This window comes from Chrysemys picta, chromosome 7, assembly GCF_011386835.1.
Source record: "Chrysemys picta bellii isolate R12L10 chromosome 7, ASM1138683v2, whole genome shotgun sequence".
Taxonomy (NCBI): domain Eukaryota; kingdom Metazoa; phylum Chordata; order Testudines; family Emydidae; genus Chrysemys; species Chrysemys picta.
This window is the reverse complement of record NC_088797.1, coordinates 37,089,664-37,115,431: the sequence shown is the minus strand read 5'-3', so window position 1 is coordinate 37,115,431 and position 25,768 is coordinate 37,089,664. Positions and strand designations below refer to the sequence as shown.

The window sequence follows — 25,768 nt, the reverse complement described above, 5'->3', positions numbered from 1 at the left end:
AAGGAGATAGCCTGACAGTGTCATGCCCATCATGGAAGTCACTCTGAAGTGCTTCACTGGTGAAACAATCATCCAGGACATCTTACCTGATTTGCTTTTTGATGAAGTCCTGTGCTCTGCACACATGCCTCACTTTACACTGTATGTATTTTAAACTAATGCAATCTTATTAGTTAAACAGTACTGCTGCTCTTTTGTTATAATGAGTTAGGAAAAGCACAACATATTCACATTCAAAAGGGGTACAGATTTACTGTGCCCAACAAGTTTGTTTATTTGTTTTTAAATATTTTCTTCTAGCAGGAAATGATCAAGCTACAGGATTTTCAAAGCAATTTTACTATGAAGTTGACAGATGATATTTGTAGGGCCCTCAGTTGAGAGGGGTGGGTAAGTGTTGAAGCTAGCAACTATCACATAGATTTTTGTATGTCAGGGCAGTTCTAGGCCTATTTTTAGCTAGGTAAGTGGCTGCATAAAGGGAATGTTTCTACCGATTAAGGATGGACAGAAGCCTTGCAAATGGAAGGGTTTAAAATTTTAGATCAAAAAGCACTCTGGCTATTTAGGCAATTTACAATATCTTTAGATCTTTCATTTGTAATGCGTCATCATTTGTAGTACATTCTATTTAATCTCATTCTTCTGTCCTTTTTACCTTGTATTTTTTTCTCTTTTACTCTTTGCTCTATAGTCCTTTCCTTCTCTGATTTAACCCTTTTAGGCACATTCTAGACAATAGAAAAGGAGAGTTTGCAGAACATTTAACATATTATTATTTTTAAATAATCTTTCTGATACATTTGGCCTGGGTTTTCTTTGCTCTTTCTAACAGGGATGGCTAAAAACTAAGAACTGGTCCAAATCCCAGTTCTATTATGGAATCAAACCAAAGTGTTTTTAAGGTTCAGAAAGATTTGGCTAAGGGACATCCCACCTCATTCTCCAACAATCTAGTTGATAAATCAGTCAACATGCGCTGTTTACACCTAGCCCGTTCAGCACTCTTCCGCCTGCAACTTCTGACAGTCTCTTTCTCTTTATGAGTCCCCAGCTTTTATGTTTACCCCTCCTTCCCTACAAGTGCCTCTGCTTGGAAGACTATCAGAGGGAATCCAGAAGGACTCCAACTCCTTCTGTTGGGCCTACAGCCAAATGCACAGTTAAAATTTGACAGCACTAGGGCCTGTCCATCAGTTATATCAATAAGTGTGGTAGACACCAGATACTGAAAGAAGAATCTGGCATGCAACTCTGGCGGCATAAATGATGGGCAAATGGTTTGAACTGCACAGCTGTACGGGGCCCAGCATAGACAGTGGAGTTCTACAAGGTCCTGAGATAAACCCTTCAAAGCTGTCTGTGTTGAAGGAGTTTATAGAGGAGCTGAAAGGAGGTGCAATTGGAGAGACATAGGACAGACTTTTCCTGTTCCCAATAGAGAGGAAGGGGGATGAAGGACATTTTGGAAGGAGGACTAGTTGGTTGGCCTGTTGGATATCATAGAGAGGCAGAGAAATAAAACAGCAGGAATGAGGTGGAGAAGAAATATATGAATAAGAATTCAGAGTTCTGGTTGTTTACCTCAAATTAGATTTACCATCACTTTACTTTATTACAATAGGAAGAATGAATTGCACAATAAAATGCACCACTTTTATACTACGTCTTTCATCCAAGAGTCCCAAAGTCCTTCAAAATATTAAACCGCATGACAGCCCATGTTTTATCCCTTTACTAAGGATGGGGAAGCTGAGGCATGGAGAGGTTAAAGGACTTCCCCAAGGTGACACAGTAACACAGCCAGGACTAGTACCAGGAAGTTCTGACTTCCCCCAGAAGTCTTTGTGTCACACAGGAAGTAGTAGAGTGCCATTGTGGATTCAGGGTTTTACAGCAACTCAGCTGTTATTCTGCAGCGTGGCTGCTCTCCTTGTGTCAGGTTAACATGAGGGAAGTAACTCAAAGGTAGATCACCTGAGTTAACTCTGTAGTGAAGGTGAAGCCCCAGTCTCCTGCTCTCACCAACTTAGATATACCTACCACCTTACCTCATGAGGTATCCTCCAAAAGACACACAGACATGACCAAGAGAACAAGAATGAACAGTTGTTATATAGGATTCCTTCTACACTTATAAAATATCCAAGATTATGTAAGACAATTAAGTATTTCAGGGTTCTCACTGTTACCTGCATATTACTGTCAATTTTACTACCACTCTAGGTTCTTTTTTTTAAGCACAAAGGACAGTGTTGTTACATCATTTTCATACTCAAAAAACCTTAAGCATAAAGCCACAGAGTGGAAACTAGTTAGTAGTGCAAGGATGCTAGTAACACCTTAGATCATTTTAAAAGTATTTTTTACATAGTATTTTGCTATTTAAGACACTTATTTTTGGTGGGTTTCACCCAATCATTTTCTGTATAGAAATGAGGTAAGTTCTGCAACATGTGCTGTATGCACTGTAATAACCCCATGAAGGGATGGTAGATTTTATGGGGGAGAAGAGAGATTTCATACTCTCAGCTGTTCTCTACTTTACAGCAAATTTGCCAAACATTAACCTCCCTAGAGAGCTGCACTGCAGGCCTTATGACTCAGCCTTGTTCTGGATGAAGTCACTGTCAAGTGAAAGCAAACTATTTGTTCCTACTAACATATATAGTGAACACTAGATACAAGCTCGAGACAAAATTTCAGTTATTTTTCCACCATCTTTGCCATTGCTTTGATCAGGACAGATAGCAATCCTAAAGAAAGAAACTCATTATTTAAGAGAACAGAAAGATAATAATCCAAATGACACTAACCTCTAAAAGCAAGAGAAAGAAATTCACTAGTCTGGTGGACTATGAAGTGTGTGAGTGCATGTGTATACATACCCACACTAGGGTTGCCAGGTGTCTGGTTTTCAACCGGAACACCCAGTTGAAAAGGGACCCTGGTGGCTCCAGTCAGCACCGTTGATCAGGCCGTTAAAAGTCTGGTCGGCAGCGCAGCGGGGCTAAGGCAGGTTTCCTGCCTGCTGTGGCTCCGCACGGCTCCTGGAAGCGGTGGCATGTTTCCCCCTCTGTCTCCTATGTATAGGAGCAGCCAGGGGGCTCCGCACACTGCCCCTGCCCCAAGCGCTGGCTCTGCAGCTCCCATTAGTCAGGAACCGTGGCCAATGGGAGCTGTGGGGGTGGTGTCTGTGGATGGGGCAGTGTGAAGAGTTGCCTGGCCGCACCTCCATGGAGAAGCCGCAGGAGGGACATGCTGCTGCTTCTGGGAGCTGCTTGAGGTACGCGCCGCCCGGAGCCTGCACCCGATTCCCCTCCTGCACCCCAACCCCCTCGATCCCAGCCCAGCACCGTTCCGCATGCCAAACCCCTCATCCCCAGGCCCACTCCAGAGTCTGCACCCCTAGCCGGAGTCCTCGCCCCCTCCTGCACCCCAACCTCCTGAGCCAGCCCAGTGAAAATGAGTGAGTGAGGGGAGAGCAAGTGACAGAGGGAGAGGGGAATGGAGTGAGCAGGGGTGGGGCCACAGAGGAGGAGCAGGGGCGGGGGGTGGGGCAAGGGTGTTTGGTTTTGTGCGAGTAGAAAGTTGGCAACCCTAACAAACACACACATGTATATAAATACTGTAGAAAATAGGTGACCAGAGTATTCTCTCTCTCTCTCTCTCCACAGCAATTGTGACTGTAATTTGTCTTCTTAGAGTAGTTTATGATTATTGTTCCCTGGATGCACCTTTTGACATTGCTGATAACTCCTCTGGATACCCTTTCCTCCTTTATCTTACCACTTTCTTTTATAATAGACATAAATTCAAAAACTTCATTCCTTTTGTAATTGTGTAATAGCAACTGCTTACTTTCTGTTAAACAAAAATCAGTTAATACAACTTTCATATTTCCTTATTGTTTGTGTAATTTCCAAGTTACCTTGCATATCTCTGGTGATTTAACATTGTCCTAGAAATATCAGTAATAGTGCCTGGGTACAGCCAATAAGTACCGGGGTTCCATAACAACCAATGAAGCATGTTTTTAAACAAAGAATAAAAACTACAGGACAATAACAATCTAGAACATCTATGCCTTTCTTACAAACTGCATCTAAGCTAAGGCTAGTGATTGCTCTAATGGCCTCAACTGCTACAAGTTTCCATTTTTATGGTTAGTTACATGCTGCCTGTAATTAAGGTCTGATTCAGGAAAGCATCTTTATTTAGGACAACCACTGAAACATCTTAATGGGATTTAAGCACATACTTACATGTGAACACTTCTTCAGGGCTGACATGAACACAGATGAACTTAAGCATGTGCTTAAGTCTTTCCTGAATCATGGCCTGAAAGAATGTTGTTATAATTCCTAGCTGGAGACAAACATAATTCTAGTTAATCCCTGCTTTCTGAACCTGTGGAAGGACTGAAAGATGTCTCTCTCACTCACCATACTATCACATATTCATCCACTGGGATGTCTGAAGAAGTAGGCTCAGATATTGTCCATGCAATAGTATTTTTCAGTCCCTTATTAAATAATTTCACTGTTTAAAAAAATAAACTACAGCATCAAGCAACTGGACTGAAGTACAGTACATTAAAAAAATGTGGCTTGTTGATTTTTTTATCTCTAATTATCTGGTAGTGAGGAGAGCTGAGCCTAAATAGAAGTTACAGACCCCACTTTTCTCACTGCCAATGACAGATTTTCTCACCTTAGGCTTTATCTTTAATACAGTGCTAATGGTAACATTTCTCACTTGGGCAATTACACACCACCTGGTAGATGCACATTATGATGCACCAGAAGAGTGGCTGAACTAAAGGGAATCTTCACTTTCACACTCTACACCTGAAGTAAAGTCACGTGGGTCTGCAATTCATCATCATAATCCTCTGATTAAACATGACACATTCATCCTCAAATGCCCATAAAAAAAAATCAGGAGTGATTTGTTCATTTTGGGCTATAATCCATCATGGAAGGATATTTACCATGCCTGTGCCCTTTAAATTCAAAGAGTGTTGAAATCTCGCCAATACAACTAAGGGCTATGGCATTGATCATAAATTAACCAGTATTTTGTCATCAAGAAAGAGACAGGAAATTTGAGTTTCACAGAAACGATCATCAGTTAATGTATTAAGCATTTATATACGAGGTTTTTTTCATAAACTTGCTGTGTACAGCAAGCCACTTACTGTGACTCAGACAAAAGCAATTTATTAGTGCAGGAACACAAAATTACTTGAGGCCTCCCTGTCATTACTCAACAGGGAGTCATTTTAACTGTTTTTTTTTTTAAATGGAAGACTAAATGTTTTATGCCATGAAAGACACTATGGGTGAAATCCTGGCCTCACTGATGTCAATGGCAAAACTCCTTTGATGTCAACAAAGCCAGGATTTCAGCCAATACTGTATCTTTGGGCAGATGTAAACTAAAAGGGCATCTCTCATTTCACTCTGGAGGAATTGTACCAACAGCTCCAGGAGCACAAATGCTCACAGAAGTGAATCTCAAGTTTGCAGTTGAAATACTGGCCAGGGCATTTTTCATGAGCACTCGCACCAGAAACTTGATTATTTTATTCTCTTTGCTGCGCACAGACACACACCCAACACCATGGCAGCCTTACAGTATTACATGTAGCCCCCATCTTGTAACTGACCCTTCATGGAGTCCCTTTGAGGTCAATGAGATTCCACATAGGTGGAAGAGTCAGTGCTAGTGAATCCTGTTGCAATGCCAGGCCAAATAAGTTATACTCATCCAGTCAGGAAACAGAGACAAAACAGTCTGAGTTTACTGACCAGTAGCAACTAAGTAACACAGCTTGATTACTAAATGTGGAAGAGTGGGCCAGAGTGCTGTTAAACTGACAACAATGTTGCTTAATCATTTTGAATAATGCATAAATTTGAGCATAAAAATCACACTCTGCTGAGACACTCCACAAACAGAAAAAGAAGATATTAGTCATATTACTTGTTACAAACCGCTTGCTCAGCTATACTTATGAAAGCGAGATGTGGATGCTGAGGAGCATGGCTAAGGGACAAGAGGGACAACATGCCCTGCAGTGTTCTTTAGCATCTGCTGCCAATGGCACTACAGTTGCATGGTGGGCCCGGCTGAGGATCTGAACCCGCTTCCCCAAGATGTCTCACTGTGCTCTCCTGGGACCACAGATGGGCCTGGCTAACATGCCCAGTGACACACACCTAGAGCTCAAGGAAGCACCACCTGTAAGGTCTGTATCCTGTCATGTTCCTGCCAAGGTTCCCTGAAGTACCCTCCTGCTCCCTGTCCCTCCTCCCCTCCCCACAGCCATCAGCACAACACAGAACAGGTGAGAAATAAAGCTCATGTGCTGAGGACTATGTAAGGCAAGTGTTAATCAAGTTTCCATTTTGGGTTACTTAATTTAAATGACAGATATATTCCTTTTTATAGCCAGCATTTGGCTCTGTTCCAAGAACATTTTAAGCTAATTTAAAATCACTAATGAAGAATAATTTAAAGTGTCATGAAAGTGAGGCATATATTTTTAATCAGTACTTCGCATTTTGTCACTCTGTTTTAGTGAAAAATTGGCTTTGTTTTTTAACCTCTTATTTCTACAAAGTGTGAGAAAGTTGTCAGTTTCCTTGGTTTTTTTGCCATCGCTCTCCCGTTTGATCTCTCTGTCCACATCCGCCTGGGTGGACCCCCGTGTCCACTTACGCAGATGCACTTGTAGAATCAGGGCCTAAGTTCACATTGGTTTTGGTGACAAACAAATGAATAGTTTTGATGGAAATGAACATAGTAGCCCCCTGGCTACTGTTCAGGCCATCTACCAAGGGAAAAAAGGCAGCTATAGGGTAGGCAGTTTGTAACACACCTGAGAATTAGCCAGGCATCCAAAACATCAAGTTATAGTTGAGCTGTATTTGACTATCCACCTCAGAGCAATCTGGCAGTATTTCTATCACATTATGTAGTTTCTTAGCATAAAAGGAAGACATCACAATAGGCTGGGGGAAAAGTATTAGGTCAAGTTGTCACATGCAGGAGAATATAACACGTCCTATTTCATTTGTAGGGACATTAAATCTCCTGAAGCATATGGCTAACTTTGGAATCTTTCTACTTAAAACAAAGCTCATGAAAAAACAACAAAAACAGGAGTATAAACAGATCTCTTTCAGGCAAACAGTCACAGCTGAGGATCCTATCTGACAGAATACCGAATCATGGGGTGGGGTGAGACCTAATTCCTTGAAAATGATCAGAATAGTTCCCTTCTTCACTGCATGATAAATTCTGCTGCAATTAGCATTTAGTACAAAGCACTTTCTGTGGGCTGATAATAGAAGCTGACAATACAAAGTGTACAGAAGAAAGACAGAATGCTATTTTAAAGAATCACACCAATTTTGTTAACAATCAAATGAACACCATTTTGGTTTCATTGTGGCTATCCAAAAAGAAAGTTCAGCTGCATATAATTTTCCCCATTTAATAACATTCTAAAAAGAGTGAGAAATCTGAAGTTTAGATAAAAAACTCCATCAGGGTAAGTTCAGTGTTCACATTAAATGGAATTGCTTATTTTGCTCTTCCATGAATAGGCAAGCTCAACGCATCTGACACCCTTCCCTATTCTTTATGATCACTATTCACCATCAATCATTGAAGCTTTCTGTCAGACCTGCCTGGGAGAAGTGCCATTGCTTTGAATGACTGTGATGTGCATTGATTCCGTTATCAGAAAAGAAACATGAAATGTAGTATTATCAAATAATCCTGCAAGAAAAAGTCTTATCAGCATTACATACAATTCCATTACATCCCAATCCCCTCATGCTATTTACGTTTCCTAAACTAAACAGCAGCAGCTACTATACCTGAGAATAAAATAATCAGATAGAACTCAAATTCATGCACTACTTTTGAGTTAATCTGACTTACAGTAAATGTTAACAACAAACAATATCACCTTCTGCATTTGCAGGCACAAAAGGGGTGATAGCTGATGCTATAGTAAGCAGCTTTATAGTATTTGCCACAAGTTCCCATTAATTTCTGCACCACTCCCTTTTTCTCCCGCATGTACGCTTGCCTTTCAACAGTCGAACAGAAGAGCAAGTAAATGCACTGGTGGCATGATGTGCAGCCATCCAGTTCTGAAAAAGCATTTCAAAGTTAATGTTTTCTTACCTTTTATAGAAACCATGAAGAGGCTGGAGACATAAAAACTGCCAGTAATCCAAGCAGAAGGCCTTCAACTTCAGCATTTTCAAATAGTTTTACTGCAGCAACTGTAGTCTGCAGCTAGGTTTTGGTTTTTTTTAAATACAGTACTTTTTTTATTTTGAGTTGACTGACTCAAATCCAATTTCCCCCCCGCCTTATTGCTGCAGCATAAGTGTTTCTAATTGCTACCAGTGTATGAAGCGACCCATCCACACGGCAAAGCACCTGCACAATTACACTACTTTAATACAGAGATAGCACAAAGGCTAAAAATTCATTTACTGTGCTCTTTGATCCTGATTTCAGTCTATCTTTCCAAATGCCTCCAAACACAACCAATGTAGCTGTTATTACACAGAAATCCCACTTCTCCTTTTTGCTATTTTAGGCCATTCTGAAAGCTCTTTGGACAAACAATTAGTATATATTCCAGTTAGGATTCTTGATGGCCCCCTGGAAAGCATCCTTGAAGCTCACAGCCCTTAGGAAAATGTAAGCAATTATCCCAATCAGGTCTGAGAACAACTGCCCTATAATCACAGTAGTGTTAACATCCCATCCTATGAAAACTCCTCAGTTTTCTAGCAGCATACAACTGTTTTAGTCAGCTCCTCTGGTGTGAATCACATCTGTTCCATTGTCTGCCAGCACCTATGAAAAATGTGGGTTTCCTTATGACAGGGGAAAAAAATGACAAGCAAAAGTGTGGACCCTCCCCACTCACAAAATAAATTATGCTTATCTTATTCCCAACACACTTAGCCAGTTAGGTCTGTGTGAAGAAAAACTAATCATCTGAACCACATGGTGCACAGTGGGGCAAGCTCCCAGCTATAAAAGCCAGCAAGATAAAGCCTCGCTGAGATAGGCTGATTCCAGTTGCTAGGGCAACAGAAACACATTGATAAAATCTAAAATGGAACCTTGATGACAGCTTTTCATTGGCTTGCAGGGAAATAATGTCTCTGTAACAAGCAATGCTCAGGCACTCATAGCAACCTCATCAGCTGACAGTGAATTTGGGGTTGGGCTAATGAGCTGAAATGCAAAATAACAGCTAGTTGTTGTCATTTAGTTACAGTGGAAATCCAAACCCATTTTTATTCTAAAGGGAGCACAGAAGCAATTAGCGGCGAGCTGCTTTAAGAAAATAAATGTCAAAATTAGTGGCATTTTCTATTAAAATCCTTTGGCTAGAACAGGCATGTCAAAAGCAGCTTTCATTTTCTGCCTTTTTAGAATGTTAAACCATTTGGACTCTTATCTTTTAAGAGACACTATGGGGCCCAATTCTGCCACCCTTTTTCACTTTGAGTAATAGCTTATTCTGCAAGCAATTCCACTGATTTCAGTGGAAAAAGACACTATTCAGTGGAAGCAAGGATGGCACATTTTTACCATATGTTTTTGGGGGAAGGGAGAGCTAAGTTTGCAAAATATCTGTAGCAAATGATAGACATTACCAACAAAAACAAATGCCTTGTTGGAAAGGCAGAGTGCAACCTTGTTTTTTGCATTCAAACTGCTGTGACTTTTACTCTTCTACTAGCTGTGATTTTGGTAGTGGAAATAGGTATATGCAGACTTCTCATTTTGTAGATTTGTTTGAAAATACATCAAGAAGAAGAAACTAGGATACATTTTTCAAAAGTACCAAAGTGACTTAGGAGCCTACATCACACTGAACATCAACAAGACTTAGGATCCTAAGTGCCTAAGTCACTTTTGAAAAATATTAGCTGTAGCAGTTTAATTTGACATTGTTGTAAAACAGTTTAATGCTCTAAAATGAAGGTTCTTTTGCATTACAGCATATCTAATTCCCCAAGTGCCTGGATAATAAACTATATTTAGGGATTCTGGGTTTTGGTTTCTGGTATTACTCAGTCACACTCTCTCTGTTTGCCAACTTTCATGCCTTGCAGCTTCTAGAAAATTGCTTCATGTAGATTTATTTGAAATGTGACTGCATGTATTTCAGTAAGAAACAATTGTTTCATTAACAATAAAATAAACACAAACATTAAGGGGTGAGGACGTGTGAACTAACTAGGGAATTCTTGGAGGAGCAGGAGGGCTGTTAGGACTCCATACTGCTCTGCCCCAGGGACTTTGTCCATTCCCCTGGGGCTCCAAAGATTGCCACAATCAATTATTGGGAAGTCCAGACTTTGGCACATTAGTGGGAATAGCTGGTCATCACCACTGCATCAGTGGAGATTCCAGACAGGGACACGTAAGATCCTGGTTGTCTTCCCTTCCCTTGTGTGTTCCTTTCTGTCCCACTATTATTCCTCCTAACCCCCCTCACTCAGATTGCCATAAAATCTGATCCTGTGGTGAACTGTACCAATGGCTCCAGCACAGTGAGAGGAAACATTCCAACCAGCTCTAGGCAGTTCTGTCCAGAGTAAGAGACACCGGTAAAGGAGAGGGACCAGACCTACCAGATGATATCTCATCCCCCTGACTAGGAGAAGAGCCAGAGTCCAGAGCACTGCTGTTGCAGCTGACCTGTGACCCTCAGTCTCCATCTGACCTGACCTGGGAATCCTGAGAGCATCAACAAAAGTCGCATTTCCTCCACTTTTACTATCCTGTCTCTTTCTCCCCCCCCCATGTCTGTCTGTTGGTCTGTTAAATACAGGAAAAGTGACCATCCTTCACATCTCAGAACTGAGCAACAACACAAACCCTTTCCTTCCCATCAAGAAGGGTTGCCCAACTAAGCAGGGGAGACGAATGGATGTCCTTTCTTAAAAAGGGACTTTGATAGGTTTGGTTAAGATTGTTTTGCGTAATCATTTAATTTCAATTTTGAACTGCATTATAACTCTTTTATGTATCTTAGTTAATAAATTTCTAAACTTTGTGCCTGGGTTTCTTAGTGTGTTTGCCAGGAAACTAACAAACCAAGATCTCTATATACCAAACCCTAACCTTGTTTAATACAGTTTAAGGCTGGACACTTACAGGGTCATGTTAACACCTTTGACTCTTTGGGTCTTTTATTCCATCTAAATTAATACAACAGACCACAAACCTGTGTGTAACTTGCAGAAGACAGTATGAACAGGAGGCACATCTCTTTTAAAGGAACCTTATCATTTTCTCCCCTGCAGTGTTTATCCCTTATTAGTTTTTTCCCCACTGACAGTGAGCTTGGTACTGTAGAAATGATTTTAGAGACAGTACAGCTGGAGTTGTTTTACTATAACAATCCTACATAATATGAAAGCCAAATCTTGTGGTCCATACTCAAACGATGCTCCCACTGATTTTATTAATCTGTCTATTTTCAAGCAAGGAAATTATGCAGACATGTTAGAGGAAAATTAAACATATTATTTTTTTCCAGCTTTTGAATTTGAATTAACAAGAACAGCTCCCATATTACATGATAGTTTTACCTGAGTACGGACTAAATTTCAGCATCACAGGGTTTGAAACCTAATGGCAAACTCTCCCCTCTGTTTCACTGGTGCTACTTCACGGACTACAGCTGAGTTAGATCACTGTAAGGAGTGGGGGTGTTAAGGAGAGGGGAATTTGGTCTTCTGTTGCTAATAGAAACAGAAACTAGAAGAAATTGTAAATGTTGTCCAGATAAAGATAAAATAAATGAATCAGGGGAAACTATTAAAATTTACTTTTAGGTTTTCTGAAAACTGTAATATTTAGTTTCTTGCTTGAAAAGCTCACAAAATCCAGCAAACTCACCCCACAGTTTAAACAAAAATTATTCACTAGGATCCCAAGAAAAAAGGATAACATCAGCCAGATTATTGAGCCAGTAGGACACCATCAAAACATTTGCTCCTGAAATGACACAGCTTTCAGAAAACACTTATTTTTTCTGCTCACACTGTATGGCGATTTCTTTCTCTGGTAGTGATAACCTTTCCAGAAGAAATTACTGTGTTTCTCCCCTTAATTACATATTTTCAAATCCCGAACTTTCAGTGAGTAAAAGTTACTTGTCTATGAATTTTCTGACAGCAACTAATACTGATTATCCTGTACTGCATGCACAGAAAATGCTAATTAGGACTTTTGTAAAGGAAAACCACTATGTTCTCCACATGCTCTTCATCTTTTCCCCGGAAAACAAGTAATGAAAAACATTAAGCTTCCCCTCACGCTCAGCCTAGATATAAAACTGGTTCTTTGAAAGAGGCATTTTACTGCTACTTTCTTTGTCTTAGAATTCATAGGCCTAATCGTGTAGCAATTTTTGGATGTGGTGCAGCTTCAGCATTGTAACCTTAAGAGAGCACTGTGCAGCATCTCCATATTCTTTTATGGTTTCAGTGTGTGGAGGCAGGTCTGCCAGCAGTGTGCTGAGTGCTCTAACTGGCCCTTCTAAAGTGGTCCTTCAAAAGACTGGCAAAGTTGAAAACATACAGTACAAAATCCTCCTTTAGCGATGGTTGTCTTGACAATCCATGGAGTAGTGAGGCTGCACTCAAACATACTACTAGTGAAAGAGATTGCGCTATCAAATAAATACAGCATGAACTTAGAGCTAGCTACACTTGCTTGCATGACGATAGGACAGCCTTGAAAATTGTCATGAAAATTAAGCAATCACTGAACCCTACTTTACATGAAAAATGTATGTTACAAATTCGACTGTTTATTTAGGCATCTGATCATCTTAAAGCTTAATGATATTTTACTGGCCCAATAGAATTACTCACTCACCCAGGCAAGTGGGCAAATTCAATTTTGCAAGCCTGCAATAGGAGATCTCTAATTTGCTTAAACCTTGCACAATTCCAAGGAGCAATATCTACCCTGAACAGCTTCAAGAATGCCATTAGCCCTGGTTTAATGTTGTGGAGCCGAAGTGTGGCTTGGGAGTAAGAAGGGGCCATTATAGCATTCACTTTGTTTCACAGCCTGTGTGCGTCAGCCTTGGATGAGACTGTTGATGGGGAAATGTGGACTGCATTCTATGTGGCAGTCTGCTTGTATGCATTTGGGCTGCTGGATGTGCAAGGTCTTATGTGGCTACAAAGGTCCTATGATGACGTCTTACAGGCCTAAAGCCACCACAGCTCAAGCCTCAGAGTACATACAGAATAAACATCTATTGTGTAAAGGAAATGAGTCAGTCCCAGTGTTAGAATTCATGTAGTGTCCTCACATAGGCCGTAGGAAGAATTTCCTAGGCTCCTTGAACAAAGTGTGTAAGGATGGATGTTTTTGTGGCTAAGGCACTGGAGGAGAATTCTAGAGGTCAGGTTTATATTCCTGGTTCTTCCAGACTTCTGGTATGACTGGTTGAAAGTCATTGAAATCTCTCAGAGCCTCACTTCCCCACTGGTATAATGGAATGTAAAACAAAAAGAATATTTCCCTACCTCATGGGATGTTCTGAGGATAAAGCCATTGACGTTTGTGAGGTGCCCAAACACTGCAGTGATGTGTACCATAGACAAACATGTAGGTTAATGAAGAAACCTCAAGTTTTCCTTTCTGTTAGCATTTCAAGAGTAACACTTGACTCTTGGAATGTTCTAATATCCCAAAACAGATTTCTTTTGTTTTAAACAATTCTGACATAGGGTTAAGTGATCCCACAGACACACAATTTAGCTTGACATTATCCTTCATCTTCATTTATTAGGGCTCGGAGGCACCAAATCATTTTGAGCTGAAATAGCAGGAAATTCATTGTGATGCTTTTTGCTCCTGAATATCTTCTCCGTACCCCTATTCTTAAAACATCTACAAACCACTGTAAATTGCTTATGATAAAAGGAAACCTTGAAGTCAGACACAAAATCAAGGCTTGAATGCTTTAATTTTGGAAAGACTAGAATTCAGGGTCTCAGCTGATCAATAGGTTCAGGGTCTAATGCTAAGACTCAGATATTAGGAAACCACACCACATCAGATACTGGTGGAAGATGGCAGGGCCCACTTCAAAATGTCTGGATGCATAGGTCAGTTGTTCTGATGCAATATATAGCAGAGGACAACTTATGCAAAATATAATACTTACTGCGAGACAGCCTAACAACTTGCATGAAGGCCCCTTCATAAAGAACATGAGCAGAATTATAATGGTAGTAGTCTCAGGTACTGTCATGTAAATCTAGACTAATGTAGTCAAAGGAGTTAATCCAATGTAGTCACTTCGGTATGGAATTTGTATAAGACTAAAATCAAAAATCTAATCAAATCAAGAGTCTGGATCTATGATATTCCGGTACAACTGAGCTCAGCACTTGCCCCCTGGTGTTCTATACCAGATACATACAAAATGCAAATGGTACTAGATGTTCTCACAAATGCACAATTCCTGGCATGCAGAACTAGTCACATCTTCTTGGAAGGCAGATCTGTTTTGTTAGTGGTGGGACAAAAGACACCAGGAAGGTATAGAACATGGACACAGGCAGCACAGCGTCCCTGGAAGAATATTGTGTGTCTGTTAGGAAATTCAGTGTGTTAAAAGAAATCATGTACCTAGTGGTGCAAGTAGATTTTAACTCATACCGGCACACTACCGACCCCCCGCTCCTCCTCACAAAAAATGTTCCGTGACTAGAGCCCTGCGTGGATACAAATTTATACCCATGGATGCGGATATCCCAGATAGAAATTGGTATCCACTGAACTGCAGGGCTTTCCTGGGAACTGCAGCAGTGAAAGGAGCAGAATGTGGGGCTGCCACTCCCAGGAGCCAGTGCCCCGTGCTGGCAGCACCCCTGTCGTGGCCAGCCCTGCCCCCAGCCCTCCCACGCAGCTGCATCTCCTGTCTGGGGTCTGTACAGCCCCACTGGAGGACAGGGTTGGGAGTGGGGCTGGGGGAAGTACAGCTGTGCCGGAGAAGCTGTCAGCATGGGCGCTGGCTCCTGGGAGCGGTGGCCCCATGTTCTGCTTCTTTTGCCACTGCAGTTCCCAAGAGAGCCCTGTGGTTCAGCGGATACCAATTTCTATCCGCAGATATCCGCAGGTATAAATTTGTATCCGCGCAGGGCTCTACAATTCATTCTTGAAAATGTGTCTTTCTGGTACGGTGTACCGGCAATAAATGTCTTAATAGTACAGCGTACCTGACCATATTGGCTTACTTGCACCACTGCATCTACCTTATTTTATGGTCCACCAATGGTAGATTTGTTTGGGTGAACTGATGAGATGATGTCCACACCATATTCAATAACAGAAATCTCTCTTTTGCTTCTTCCCATTTTGTGACAGAAGAGCTTTAAGAATCAACCTCATGGATTATTTTATTAGCATTCCCAAATCACGCCTACTGAGCTTATTAATATACACTAGATTTTGCAAGTTATTTCTCCAGTATCATTTAGTTCTTATATAAAATAGCTACCTTAGAGAAACTCCTAGATAAAATGTAAAACTAACACATCTTTTCCTGATGGCTTTGTTCACTTGGAGCTCTGGAACTGCACAAAATGCATTTACTAGTAGTTCAAAAGCAGCAATTAAAAAAAAAACCATTGTCATCTTGAAAAAATGATGTACCCTTGCCTTAGCTTTGAAAAAAAAAAACATACAAGAAAACAATGCACTATCCCCATTTGTTTTCCCTCACTTACACCATGAAATGAAGGAATACATTTACTGAAAAGATGTGAAAAGAGAAGAACAGGAGGACTTGTGGCACCTTAGAGACTAACAAATTTATCCAAGTCCTCCTGTTCTTCTTTTTGCGGATACAGACTAACACGGCTGCTACTCTAAAAAGATGTGGATAATCATGACCTATGTGCTGCCAAATTTTGTTTTGGAGGCAGAGGAGAGGGGAGGATTGCAAAACCTTAGTGACCTTGATTTGGTTTTGCAAGATCAAAACCTGGGCTTGGTCTCAATTTGTAAGGTTTTGTATAACTCTCCATCTGCGTACATGTTCTTTGCAAAGCATACCTGGAATCACTGACAGTTTTGAGACAATAAGACAAATATTCTCATGAAAATCTGTTTACAATAGTTCAGTGAGTGGCTTTATACAGAGTTTGGGTAAAGGGAGATGGGCAGAAAAGGGAAAAGTCCTAGGATCTCCAATCATAACTATTGCCTTTTTATAGTGCTTGGTGATAAAGATACTATAATAATGCCAGTTGTTATAAGACTATGGACTGGAAATACAAGGACATACATCAGGGAATGCACACCAGACAGCATCTCTCTGTTAGCAGGTTCAACAAAATAACACTGGGAATTGAAGGTGTAAGTCAAGAAAAACAATGCAATAAGAATAATATGTTAGCAGTGCATATTATTTGGTTCACGTAATATGAACATACTATCTTTCATACTCCCATTGGGTAAAGATAATGGACATACTGAATATTAATCATCAGGTCTAATTTTTAAAAAGAATTTGGGGAAACAGTTTTATAAAACAATTATACAAAAATGTCAATTTATCTGTCTCCCCTGTGCATTTCTAAATGGACCCAAAACTAAAGGACAGATATTTTATTAAGAGTGCTATTGACACTGTTCATAAAGAATTCCCCATTCCTTTTTCAGCTGTTAGATTTTTTTCTCCCTTTTTTCCTCCATTTACTACTCCCTAAATCCTCCTCGTTGTCATCTGCCCAGGGGAAGTAATCCCAAAAGACACAAAGTATTGCATTAAACCTGCCCCTTGCACAAAGATTTACTTAATCCGGAACAATGTCTGCTGCAATGATTGTTTCTGGTAACTCCCTCCCAGTGAATGCCACTTCACACACCAGCCACATGCTAAAATGAGGTTGCAGAGCAGTAGGGAAAAGGCAAAACCAGAAACTGTATCTGAGTGATGATACAGACTGGGAAACTATGTGCAAGCCAATCCATGATTATTTGAATGGCACTGGAGTTAGGACTGAGTATCACCCAGTGCTCTTATGCCTGTGATGAGGAGAGTGAGAGGACAGGGACGTTTTAGAAAGATTTTACTGTATTCTTTAGGAACCCGTACTCATTCGACCACTTTACTTACAGTAATTCACATGCTTTGAAAACAACAGGAGATTAAATAGCCATGGGGCCCTTTAGTTTGAATTATTTCAAACAGAATGGACAGCTTTCAATTACTTTCTGGTTCAAATAAGGTTAGGCACAGCACCAGCTGCAAAACACATGTCCTCTCACAGATCAAGTCAAAAGGCAGGCTTTCTTGAAAACAATCATCAGCTTTTTCTTTTAAGAGAAAGTGATTCTGCCCCAGATTAACCAAACAAAGCATTCATCTTTGATGCATTCTTTAATGTGTAACTGTATGACAAGGGAGCAGAAGTGTCCCTTTAATATCTAATGTTAATGGTGCCAACATTTTTTCCAGATTAAATACAGTGATCAAAGTAAAATGGAAGGTACTGCAAAGATTTACATGAAAGCACCTTCTGATGTTTACACACGTGCTCTTCGTGGAATGCTGAGCAAGGGGAAAACCACAGGAATCCAGATGCAACCATCAGCACCACTCATTAAAAAGAGGTATATAACCAGCACAAAAGGCCAAACCTCCCTTCAGCATAGGATGGGGTTTTACAGGAATTAGTGTTTTTTTTTCATATGTGCACACACAGACACGTGCGCATGCGTGCACACACACAATGTGAGTGAGAATGCACGGTGTTTAATGTCAGAAGCTTTCAAGTACCTCATGTTTGTAGGGAGGGGAAAACTATCCTTTATTTTCTCTGATATTATGTGTGAGGTTTGGTAAATAATCAAATCATTAGATAAAGCCTTTCCCAGCTTTGTATGATAAATTAAGATTGTATGCTGTGTGCTTGGTGTTTTGTAATAGAACAGATGTTGAGGTTGCTATTTGTGTTTTATATTTAATGGATATATTAATTTACAGTACCTTAGTGGATCAGTTGAGATGCTGCTTCTTGTTTCCAACGAGGTCCTGAGATAGTAACAAAAGAATAAAGTTACAAAATATTAAAACAATGATTTGACAAAGTATTAAAAACACAAAAGTCATCAAAAGTTTTAAAGTGTCAGGTTTTTCTTGCCAGGATTATTATTAGTTTTTAATTCAAATTTTTATAATGTCAATAACAGTGTGCTTTTTAAACAAATTATGAATTTATTTAGAAAAAATAATTGACAGTGAGTCTCATGTTTATAATGGTATATGCTGAAGAAATATTTTCAACATAGTTAGAGAGACAAGGTGAGTGAGGTAATATTTTTTATTGGAAGAGTTCTGTGTGAGCTCAAAAGCTTGTCTCTCTCACCAACAGAAGTCAGTCCAATAAAAGATATTACCTCACCCACCTTGTCTTTCTAATATCCTAGGCCCAACACGGCTACAACAACACTGCATTAAACATAGTTAGGCATTTTTGTTTTACTGGGCATATTTGCGGTCAAGTCTCAATGTTTTAAAGACATTGCTAGAGGGCATATGAAATATACAGCAAAAACACTTGAAATTCATACAAACGTACATTTACACAAGCCTAAATCTTCTGGCTAAGGCTGGATGAAAAAATACCTTTTTGTGGACTTTTCTTCCTGTTTTTGTCAAAATCTCTCATGAAAATGTATAGCTTTTTAGGCTAAAAACTGACATGGAAACCAAAACAAATTTTTTGGTGTTTGGAAACCAAAGTGGTTTCAAAAACTGATTTTTTAAAATACCAAATAAAAAAAAACAGAAATAAAATATTTTAACCAAAAACATTTTGGTCTCCAGGTTTTCCTAAGTAAATAAATAAATAGACGAAAACATGGAATATATTATCAAAATATATTTTTGTGAATATATTCATTTGCAATGAAAAGCCAGTTTTCTCTGAAAATACTTTTTGATGAAAACATTCCAACCAGCTCTATTTCAGTCTTTTTTCCATCTGCATTAGAGGTGAGAGAAGAGGAAGCTTTCATACAGCTCCTACTATTGTTTTATGTTCTACAGCTGTCAATATATTTTATTTTACTGAGCATTTCAGAACACTGCCCTCTGTTATTCAGCCTTGCATTGGAACTGTCAGCAATGAAAATCAGAGTTCATCCCGGCATCTTTGATATCAGCCTAGCAACTTTGGAATAGAAGGCACTGATATGTACATATGAATATGCCGGAACTGGGCAAAACCCTTGTCAACTTTAAAAATTAAACAAATGAACCATAGACAATCAAAATGTATGCTCCTCTCAGAACTCCTGACTTCTTCCCATATAGAATAATCCGAATTAACCAGTCAAATTACATACGTGGATGTGGAACTTGTTCCTGACCTTAACTTCCTTCCACCACCTTGAAAACTTAATGCTGACATTAAGTCTCCCCACATGAGTAAGTCCCATTATCATTAATTGTCACCATTCTATAGCTGCTCCATGTGGAAGCCCCATTGACTTCAAAGAGAGCTCTGTGCAGAGAGGAACGATAGAATTATCACAATGCGAGTTAATTGATCATATTAATGGAAGAGCAGAGCTGGGTCTGTGTGGTTTACATGTGCACACTGATGGGAGAGTAGTTCCTTTCATCCCCAGTATACCCAACCATGCAAAAATAGAACAGCTGCATACAATAAGGAGATAGACTAAATTCTTCTATGAGAGCCTCATTAAATTTGACTCTTATACTCTGCTTTCCTGAGTGGTTTGCCTGGACAGATGAGAGAGGAGAATTTTGCCCAGAGGGCGTCCCTGATTAAGTATTTGCTGGCTTTTCTCACATTTGGTCACACTTTTACCATTATTTATTGTTGGAATGGTCACTCTTTAAAACACTTGTCAATTGCATTAGATAACTAAATAGCTTTACCTCAGTCTTTGCAATATTCTAGGTCTTCCCTACAAGATAGATACAGGAAAGTTTAAGGTCAGTCTGCTGCAAGTATTGAGGTAATCATAGCCATTTATCTAAGTTAAATGAGTATGTTTTTAAGCGTGGCATTTTATATTTACTATTTACCTGGGCTATAGACATGCATGGCACTTAGATTTAATCCATTCTAACACACAATTTGATGTTGGCAGAAAAAACAGAAAGGAAGTCAAATTTTTCCAGACTTATTTATCCCAAATACCATAATAACTCCTCCTTTGTGAGCAAATATATATTTGAAACTGTTTATTTTATTCTTACCTGCTTACATGGAAATAACTGACACACAGCCAAACTGCTCCAAATAAACTTTTTATGGCCAAGCAATGAGCCTGTGGTCTATAAAGGCTTATGAAAGCAAAACTGACATTGCATTAACTAGATTGTATTTGATTGTACTTTCTTGGTTGCGGTGCTGAGATTAATATGTTTACAGAAATAACTTGGGCTTTATTAGGGAGTGATAGCAGGAAAGGTATAAGCACTGTGTATGCAAAATTCAGCTCTTCAAGAATAGAAGAAAACCATATCGTCCAAATAGCCTTTAACTACATAATATACATAGCTTTAAAATGCCTTTTAAGTGCTTTTTCCACCCCATAATTTGTTTGCTTTCAGCACAGTTCAAGATTTGTGAATAGTAATGAATTTTGAGGGGGTGGTTTACATATGTCTGCCTTGTGGCTCTTTGTTAGTTTGACAATTGAAAAGAGTGAACTTAATTTACTAGTAATTTAGTTTATTGCTTAACACAGTCTTCATGTGGAAGTGTCAGCCTGCTCTGTGACCATGACTTTGTCTTACTTTCAACTGAATATTTTAAAATCTGTATTAACTGGTTTTGGCCCTTGTTACTATAAATAAATATTTAACAGACTTTCAGCGTCTTTGTGCAGGGACAATATGTTGTGCATAGTGAAGAGATGGTAATGAGACACTAAGCCACACTGATTAGCCTGCGGCCCCAGTAGAACCTTGATTGTGCAGAATGACATTGAGCGTGTTGTGACCTTAGGGACTCGGAACCCAGTCACAAGTAGAGGGAGTATAGATTCATTAAAAATAGCATGATTTCTTTCTAAATTCAGACACAGAGAAAGGTAGACTCTCCAAATAATTAGAAACAGACTCAAGAGAAAGATTTTAATGTGGGATGAATTGTTTCCATTCCCTGACTCCACTTTTCTATTAAAGATTTCTATAGTGTTTCGAAAGATTCAAGAACTGTTTCTGGGGCTGTGAAGCAATTTGGCTGAAAGGATTGGTCTACACTGGTGAAATGTTCTAGAAATTTCCCACTGCTGCTAACACCAGTTCATTTCCACAGTGGTAACAATGTTGAAAGTGCTTGTGGAGACTGTTAACTGGAGTTTTAACCACCATGTCATCTAACTCTGCTCAGAGCATATCTAATCAATGTGGTGCTTATGACAGCAACAGTAGCTGGCAACCTGTCTATGCTACAGCTGCCAATGTTGCTAACACAAATAGTGCTGAACTAGTGTTAGTAGTGGTGGAAAATATTTAGAAAACCCCCCTAGTTTAGACAAGGTTTGGTGGGGCTGGATAAGCAAGCAACATGGGTATTGTTAATAATAAAGGGTCAGAGCTGACATAGGTAAACCAGGCTGTAACTCCACAAATTCTGTCAACAGCAAACAGGGGAACTTCTCAATAGGCCTCTGAGAGAGGCTGGAACATCTGGCCGCTGGTAAGTCCCAAACATGTGAAGTAACTTCTTAGAAGAAATAACATTACTGAGATAAAGAATGGATACAAATCAAAGTAACCCCTTGTGGAAGCTGTGCTACATTCATTTTTCTAGATGAAGGCCTGTAGGACAAAATCTGTATTTAAGTGAAGGACAAGATGGACTTGAACAGCAGTTTCAGGCATTTGAATAAACAAGGAAACCAAAAGGAAGACAGCACAAAGAGAAGGAAACCTCAGACAGAGTCCTCAGTTGAGATACCAAAGAGCAAAAAGAAAATTGTACATTGTGGCAACTATGAGGAACAATAAGAAGAGAGAGCAAGTCTCAGGGGAGTCTCTCAACCACTCCAGTGGTTATTCTGCTCTTGACAAGAAGCAGAAATAGAAGGATAACAGGACAAAAGACATTAGCCAGTCCAGTGGGCCAGAAGCAAGCACTGAAGAGGAACCAGCAAAAAGAATTGGCCCAAAACATACCTAGCACAGATAAAGAAAACACAACCATGTACTGTCCCTAGGGTTGCCAACTTTCTATTTACAGAAAACCGAACACCCTTGCCATGCACCCTGCCCTGAGTCCACATCCCTGCCCTGCCCCTTCTCAGAAGCACCACCCCCTCCATCCACCCCCCACCACCCCCGTCGCTCTCGCTCTCCCACCCTCGATCATTTGCTCATTTTCCCCAGGCTGGGGCAGGGGGTTGGGGTGCGGGCCCCGGCTGGAGGTGTGGGCTCTGGGGTGGGGTGGGGATGAGGAGTTTGGGGTGCAGAAGGGGGCTCTGGGCTGGGGGGGGGCGAGGGGTTTGGAGTGTGGGAGGGGGCTCTGGGCTAGGCCAGGGGGTTGGGGTGTAGGAGGGGGTATGGGATCTGGTCTGGGGGTCAGGGCTCCAGAGTGGGGCCCAAAATGAGGGGTTCAGGGTGCGGGAGGGTGCTCAGGGCTGGGGCAGGGTGCTGGGGCATGGGAGGGGGTGTGGGCTCAGGCAGCGCTTACCTCAGGCGGCTCTTGGAAGCAGCGACATGTCCCTTTCCCTCCTAGGAGCAGGGGTGGCCAGATGGCTCCGAATGCTGCCCCAGCCGCAGGCACTGCTCCAGCAATTCCCATTGGCCACAGTTCCTGGCCAATGGGAGCTGCAGAACTGGCACTCAGGGTGGGGCGGGGACAGCACGTGGAGCCTCCTTGGTTGAACCTGCGCCTAGGAGTGGGAGGGACATGTTGCTGCTTCCAAGAGCTGCGTGGAGCTGGGTAGGGAACGTGCCAGCCCTACCAATTAGACTTTTAGCGGCCCAGTCAGTGGTGCTGACCGGAGCTGCCAGATCCCTTTTCGACCAGGGGTTCCGGTCAAACACCAGACACCTGGCAACCCTAACGGTCCCCAAGGAATCAGGATAAAAGATACTACAGTAGGGGGAAGGCTAGTCCAAAGAATGCTAGAGAATTTCCACTTAGTACCTACACAAGAAATAAACTTGAAAACAGACAGAGCTATTACTAAGCTATTGAATAATTTCCCAAGGGAAGGGGTGAAAGCACCAGTATATGAGATGGTAAAACAGCACTGGACAGTAGAATATGTATTGCAGGATCACCTTGCAGTGGCAGGGAAATGGACTAGATACCCCAAGGGTCTTTTCCATCTTCAGTTTCTATAGAGTTTGGAAGGGCCTTTTGGGTAGGAAGCAGAGGAAGTCTGCACTGGCTTTAGTGGTTAGTCACTGTCAACTAGTCTGGAACACATGCCTGTTTATGCAGGTCTTTTGCAAAGTGGATCATGTATGCACTGTAACATCAAGGCTGGCACAAAGGCCTGTGTCCAATTAGATTTTTTCTGATCTAATGTGTTCACATGGAGCTTGAAGAACAGGTGCAGCAAGTGGTTACACAGTCTATTCTGAGTCCAAAATAGTCTTATGAAAACCTGAATTCAGCTAAGCCTTAACTATAACTTTGCTATGAGCTCATTGTCTTTCTCCATTCACCAGCAGAAAGAAAAAGGGGATATTAGGCCTCCACTGCAAAGTACTACATAGGAGGAAATAATATTCCTGACAGCTATCAAATTAGATGTAACAGCATCGGTCAATTTGTCTTTTAACATTTAAACAAGACAGTCAGTCACCCTCTTTATCTTCTACGCCATATAGTTCCAAAGATTCAGTGGGGACACAAACAGCTTCTTCAAGTGTTGCGCGTGGCAACAGACATCAGCACCTACTACCAACCCCCACATTCTTCAATTACATATTTAAATGTAACTGTTGTATGATAAACCTGTCTGGGCATGTATCTACTAGAGTTTCTAAACCCCAATAAATATGGTGTCCAATATCTATTCCCAAATGTTTTATCAAAATCTAAATGATATACTTAGACCAGAGGTTCTCAAGCTTCATTGCACCACGATCCCCTTCTGACAAAAAAAATTACTTCATGACCCCAGGAAGGGGGACCGCCTGAGCCCTGCCACCCAGGGAGGGGTGTGTGTGGGGGTGAAGCTTGAGGGCATCAGCCCTAGGCAGACTGTAACCTGATCCCCAGGGCTGAAGCCAAAGCCTGAGCCCTGCTGCCCTGGGCTGAAGCCCTTGGGCTTTGGCTTCAGCCCCGGCCCCCAGCAAGTTTAACGCCACCCTGGCCACCCCACTAAAATGGGGTCATGACCCACTTTGGGGTCCCAACCCACAGTTTGAGAACCACTGACTTAGACCATTGTTTGTGTGTTTTCAGAGTATAAATTCAGTCTCACCTATAAGTCTTGTATTCTAGCAACATTACAAAGAAAGTTATTTTTAAATCAAACAATGGGACCAGATAAAAATGGATCCCTATTTGTGCTCTGTCCTGTATAAACACAGAAGAGACAGTGCCGTCCCTCGAGAGTTTACAGTCTAAATCTTGCTTTCTTTATCTGTAGTAGTATGAAAGGGACTCACCGAACACCACTGTTGACCTGGAGATGAACACAATAAGACACAGACACAGCAATATGGGTTAAATGCAGAGGCTGCAACCTTACAAAAGTGTTCATTAACAAATTAGTTTGGGGTAATGGCACTCCAAACCACAGACGGCAGAAGAGCTTAACTGTGGATTTCAGCATGACCACAATAGTCACTGATAGAAGCAAATGGGAGGAGGAGGTCATTTCCTCTTACCCACCAACTAAGGAAATGGGCTCAGGACACGTTTCTCAGACTCGTATGAGGTATGGTGTTAAGATGGGGGAGCCCAAGCTGCATAAAACAGAGGCTGTCACTCCCTTTATGCCAAACCAGTGGCCAGGACCAATGCCTGAATAACTCTCCAGGCTGAGGTTCAGGCCCACAACTGATGCATATGAACCTGCAATCTGCTCTGGAAACCCACTACAGGTTGTGACAACAGCCTATATCCCCCAGCCAGGCCAGACATCCTGGATGCCGAGTAAAAACCCCCACAAAGCTGTTTGCCAGTTTTGGTGTGTGAGAAAAGCCATTCTAGACCTCAAGAAAGGCAACTGACAACACAGATGATCCAAGAGATCCAGCACATCTGTCTATGGGATGGAAGAGGGGCAGGAAGTCTGGGTGCCAATTTATGCTTCCTACACCTGGGAGACTTCCTACACAATGCCAAGGAGCCAATCAGCTCCCTGCATCCCCTGAAATGACCAATAGGACCATAGGGGGAAGGAACAAAGCCTGATCCCACCATTGTCCCCCTCACACTCCTGCCTGAGACAGGGATGGCAGACAGGGCATGTGTGGTGTGGATGAACAGCAAGCACTGCAGGAAGGGATGAGATAGAGAATCAGCTGCCACAGACCCCACAACGCAGACTTCTGACTTGTCTTGCCCTATCAAAATGCTGCTGAAGCAAGTGAGATAGGCAATTACATGATCCACAGCTTCTATATATATCTATATTTGGCTGGAACCTCAACCCCTCATAGGTCCCCTCTGCAATATTCTGGAAGTGTCATGGGGACTTAAAGATGCCTTAAGGCAATAAC

The 25,768-nt window shown here is 41.1% G+C and overlaps 1 protein-coding gene across 18 annotated transcripts in view; it reads right to left on the bottom strand.

Annotated features, from left to right (window-relative positions):
- Nucleotides 1–25,768, bottom strand: part of IQSEC1 (IQ motif and Sec7 domain ArfGEF 1) — a 683,881-nt gene that overhangs the window by 235,471 nt on the left and 422,642 nt on the right. For 14 of the 18 annotated variants that reach the window (XM_008165506.4, XM_042849588.2, XM_042849589.2 and 11 more), the window contains one exon: nt 18,086–18,130. The exons of 2 other annotated variants lie outside the window; for them this stretch is intronic. In XM_008165506.4, coding sequence (XP_008163728.1) covers nt 18,086–18,130 — 45 coding nt within the window. Of the gene's footprint in view, nt 1–8,205; nt 10,052–18,085; nt 18,131–25,768 lie in introns of those variants that run through there. 2 more of the 18 variants (XM_008165510.4, XM_065551204.1) reach the window with 1 other exon arrangement.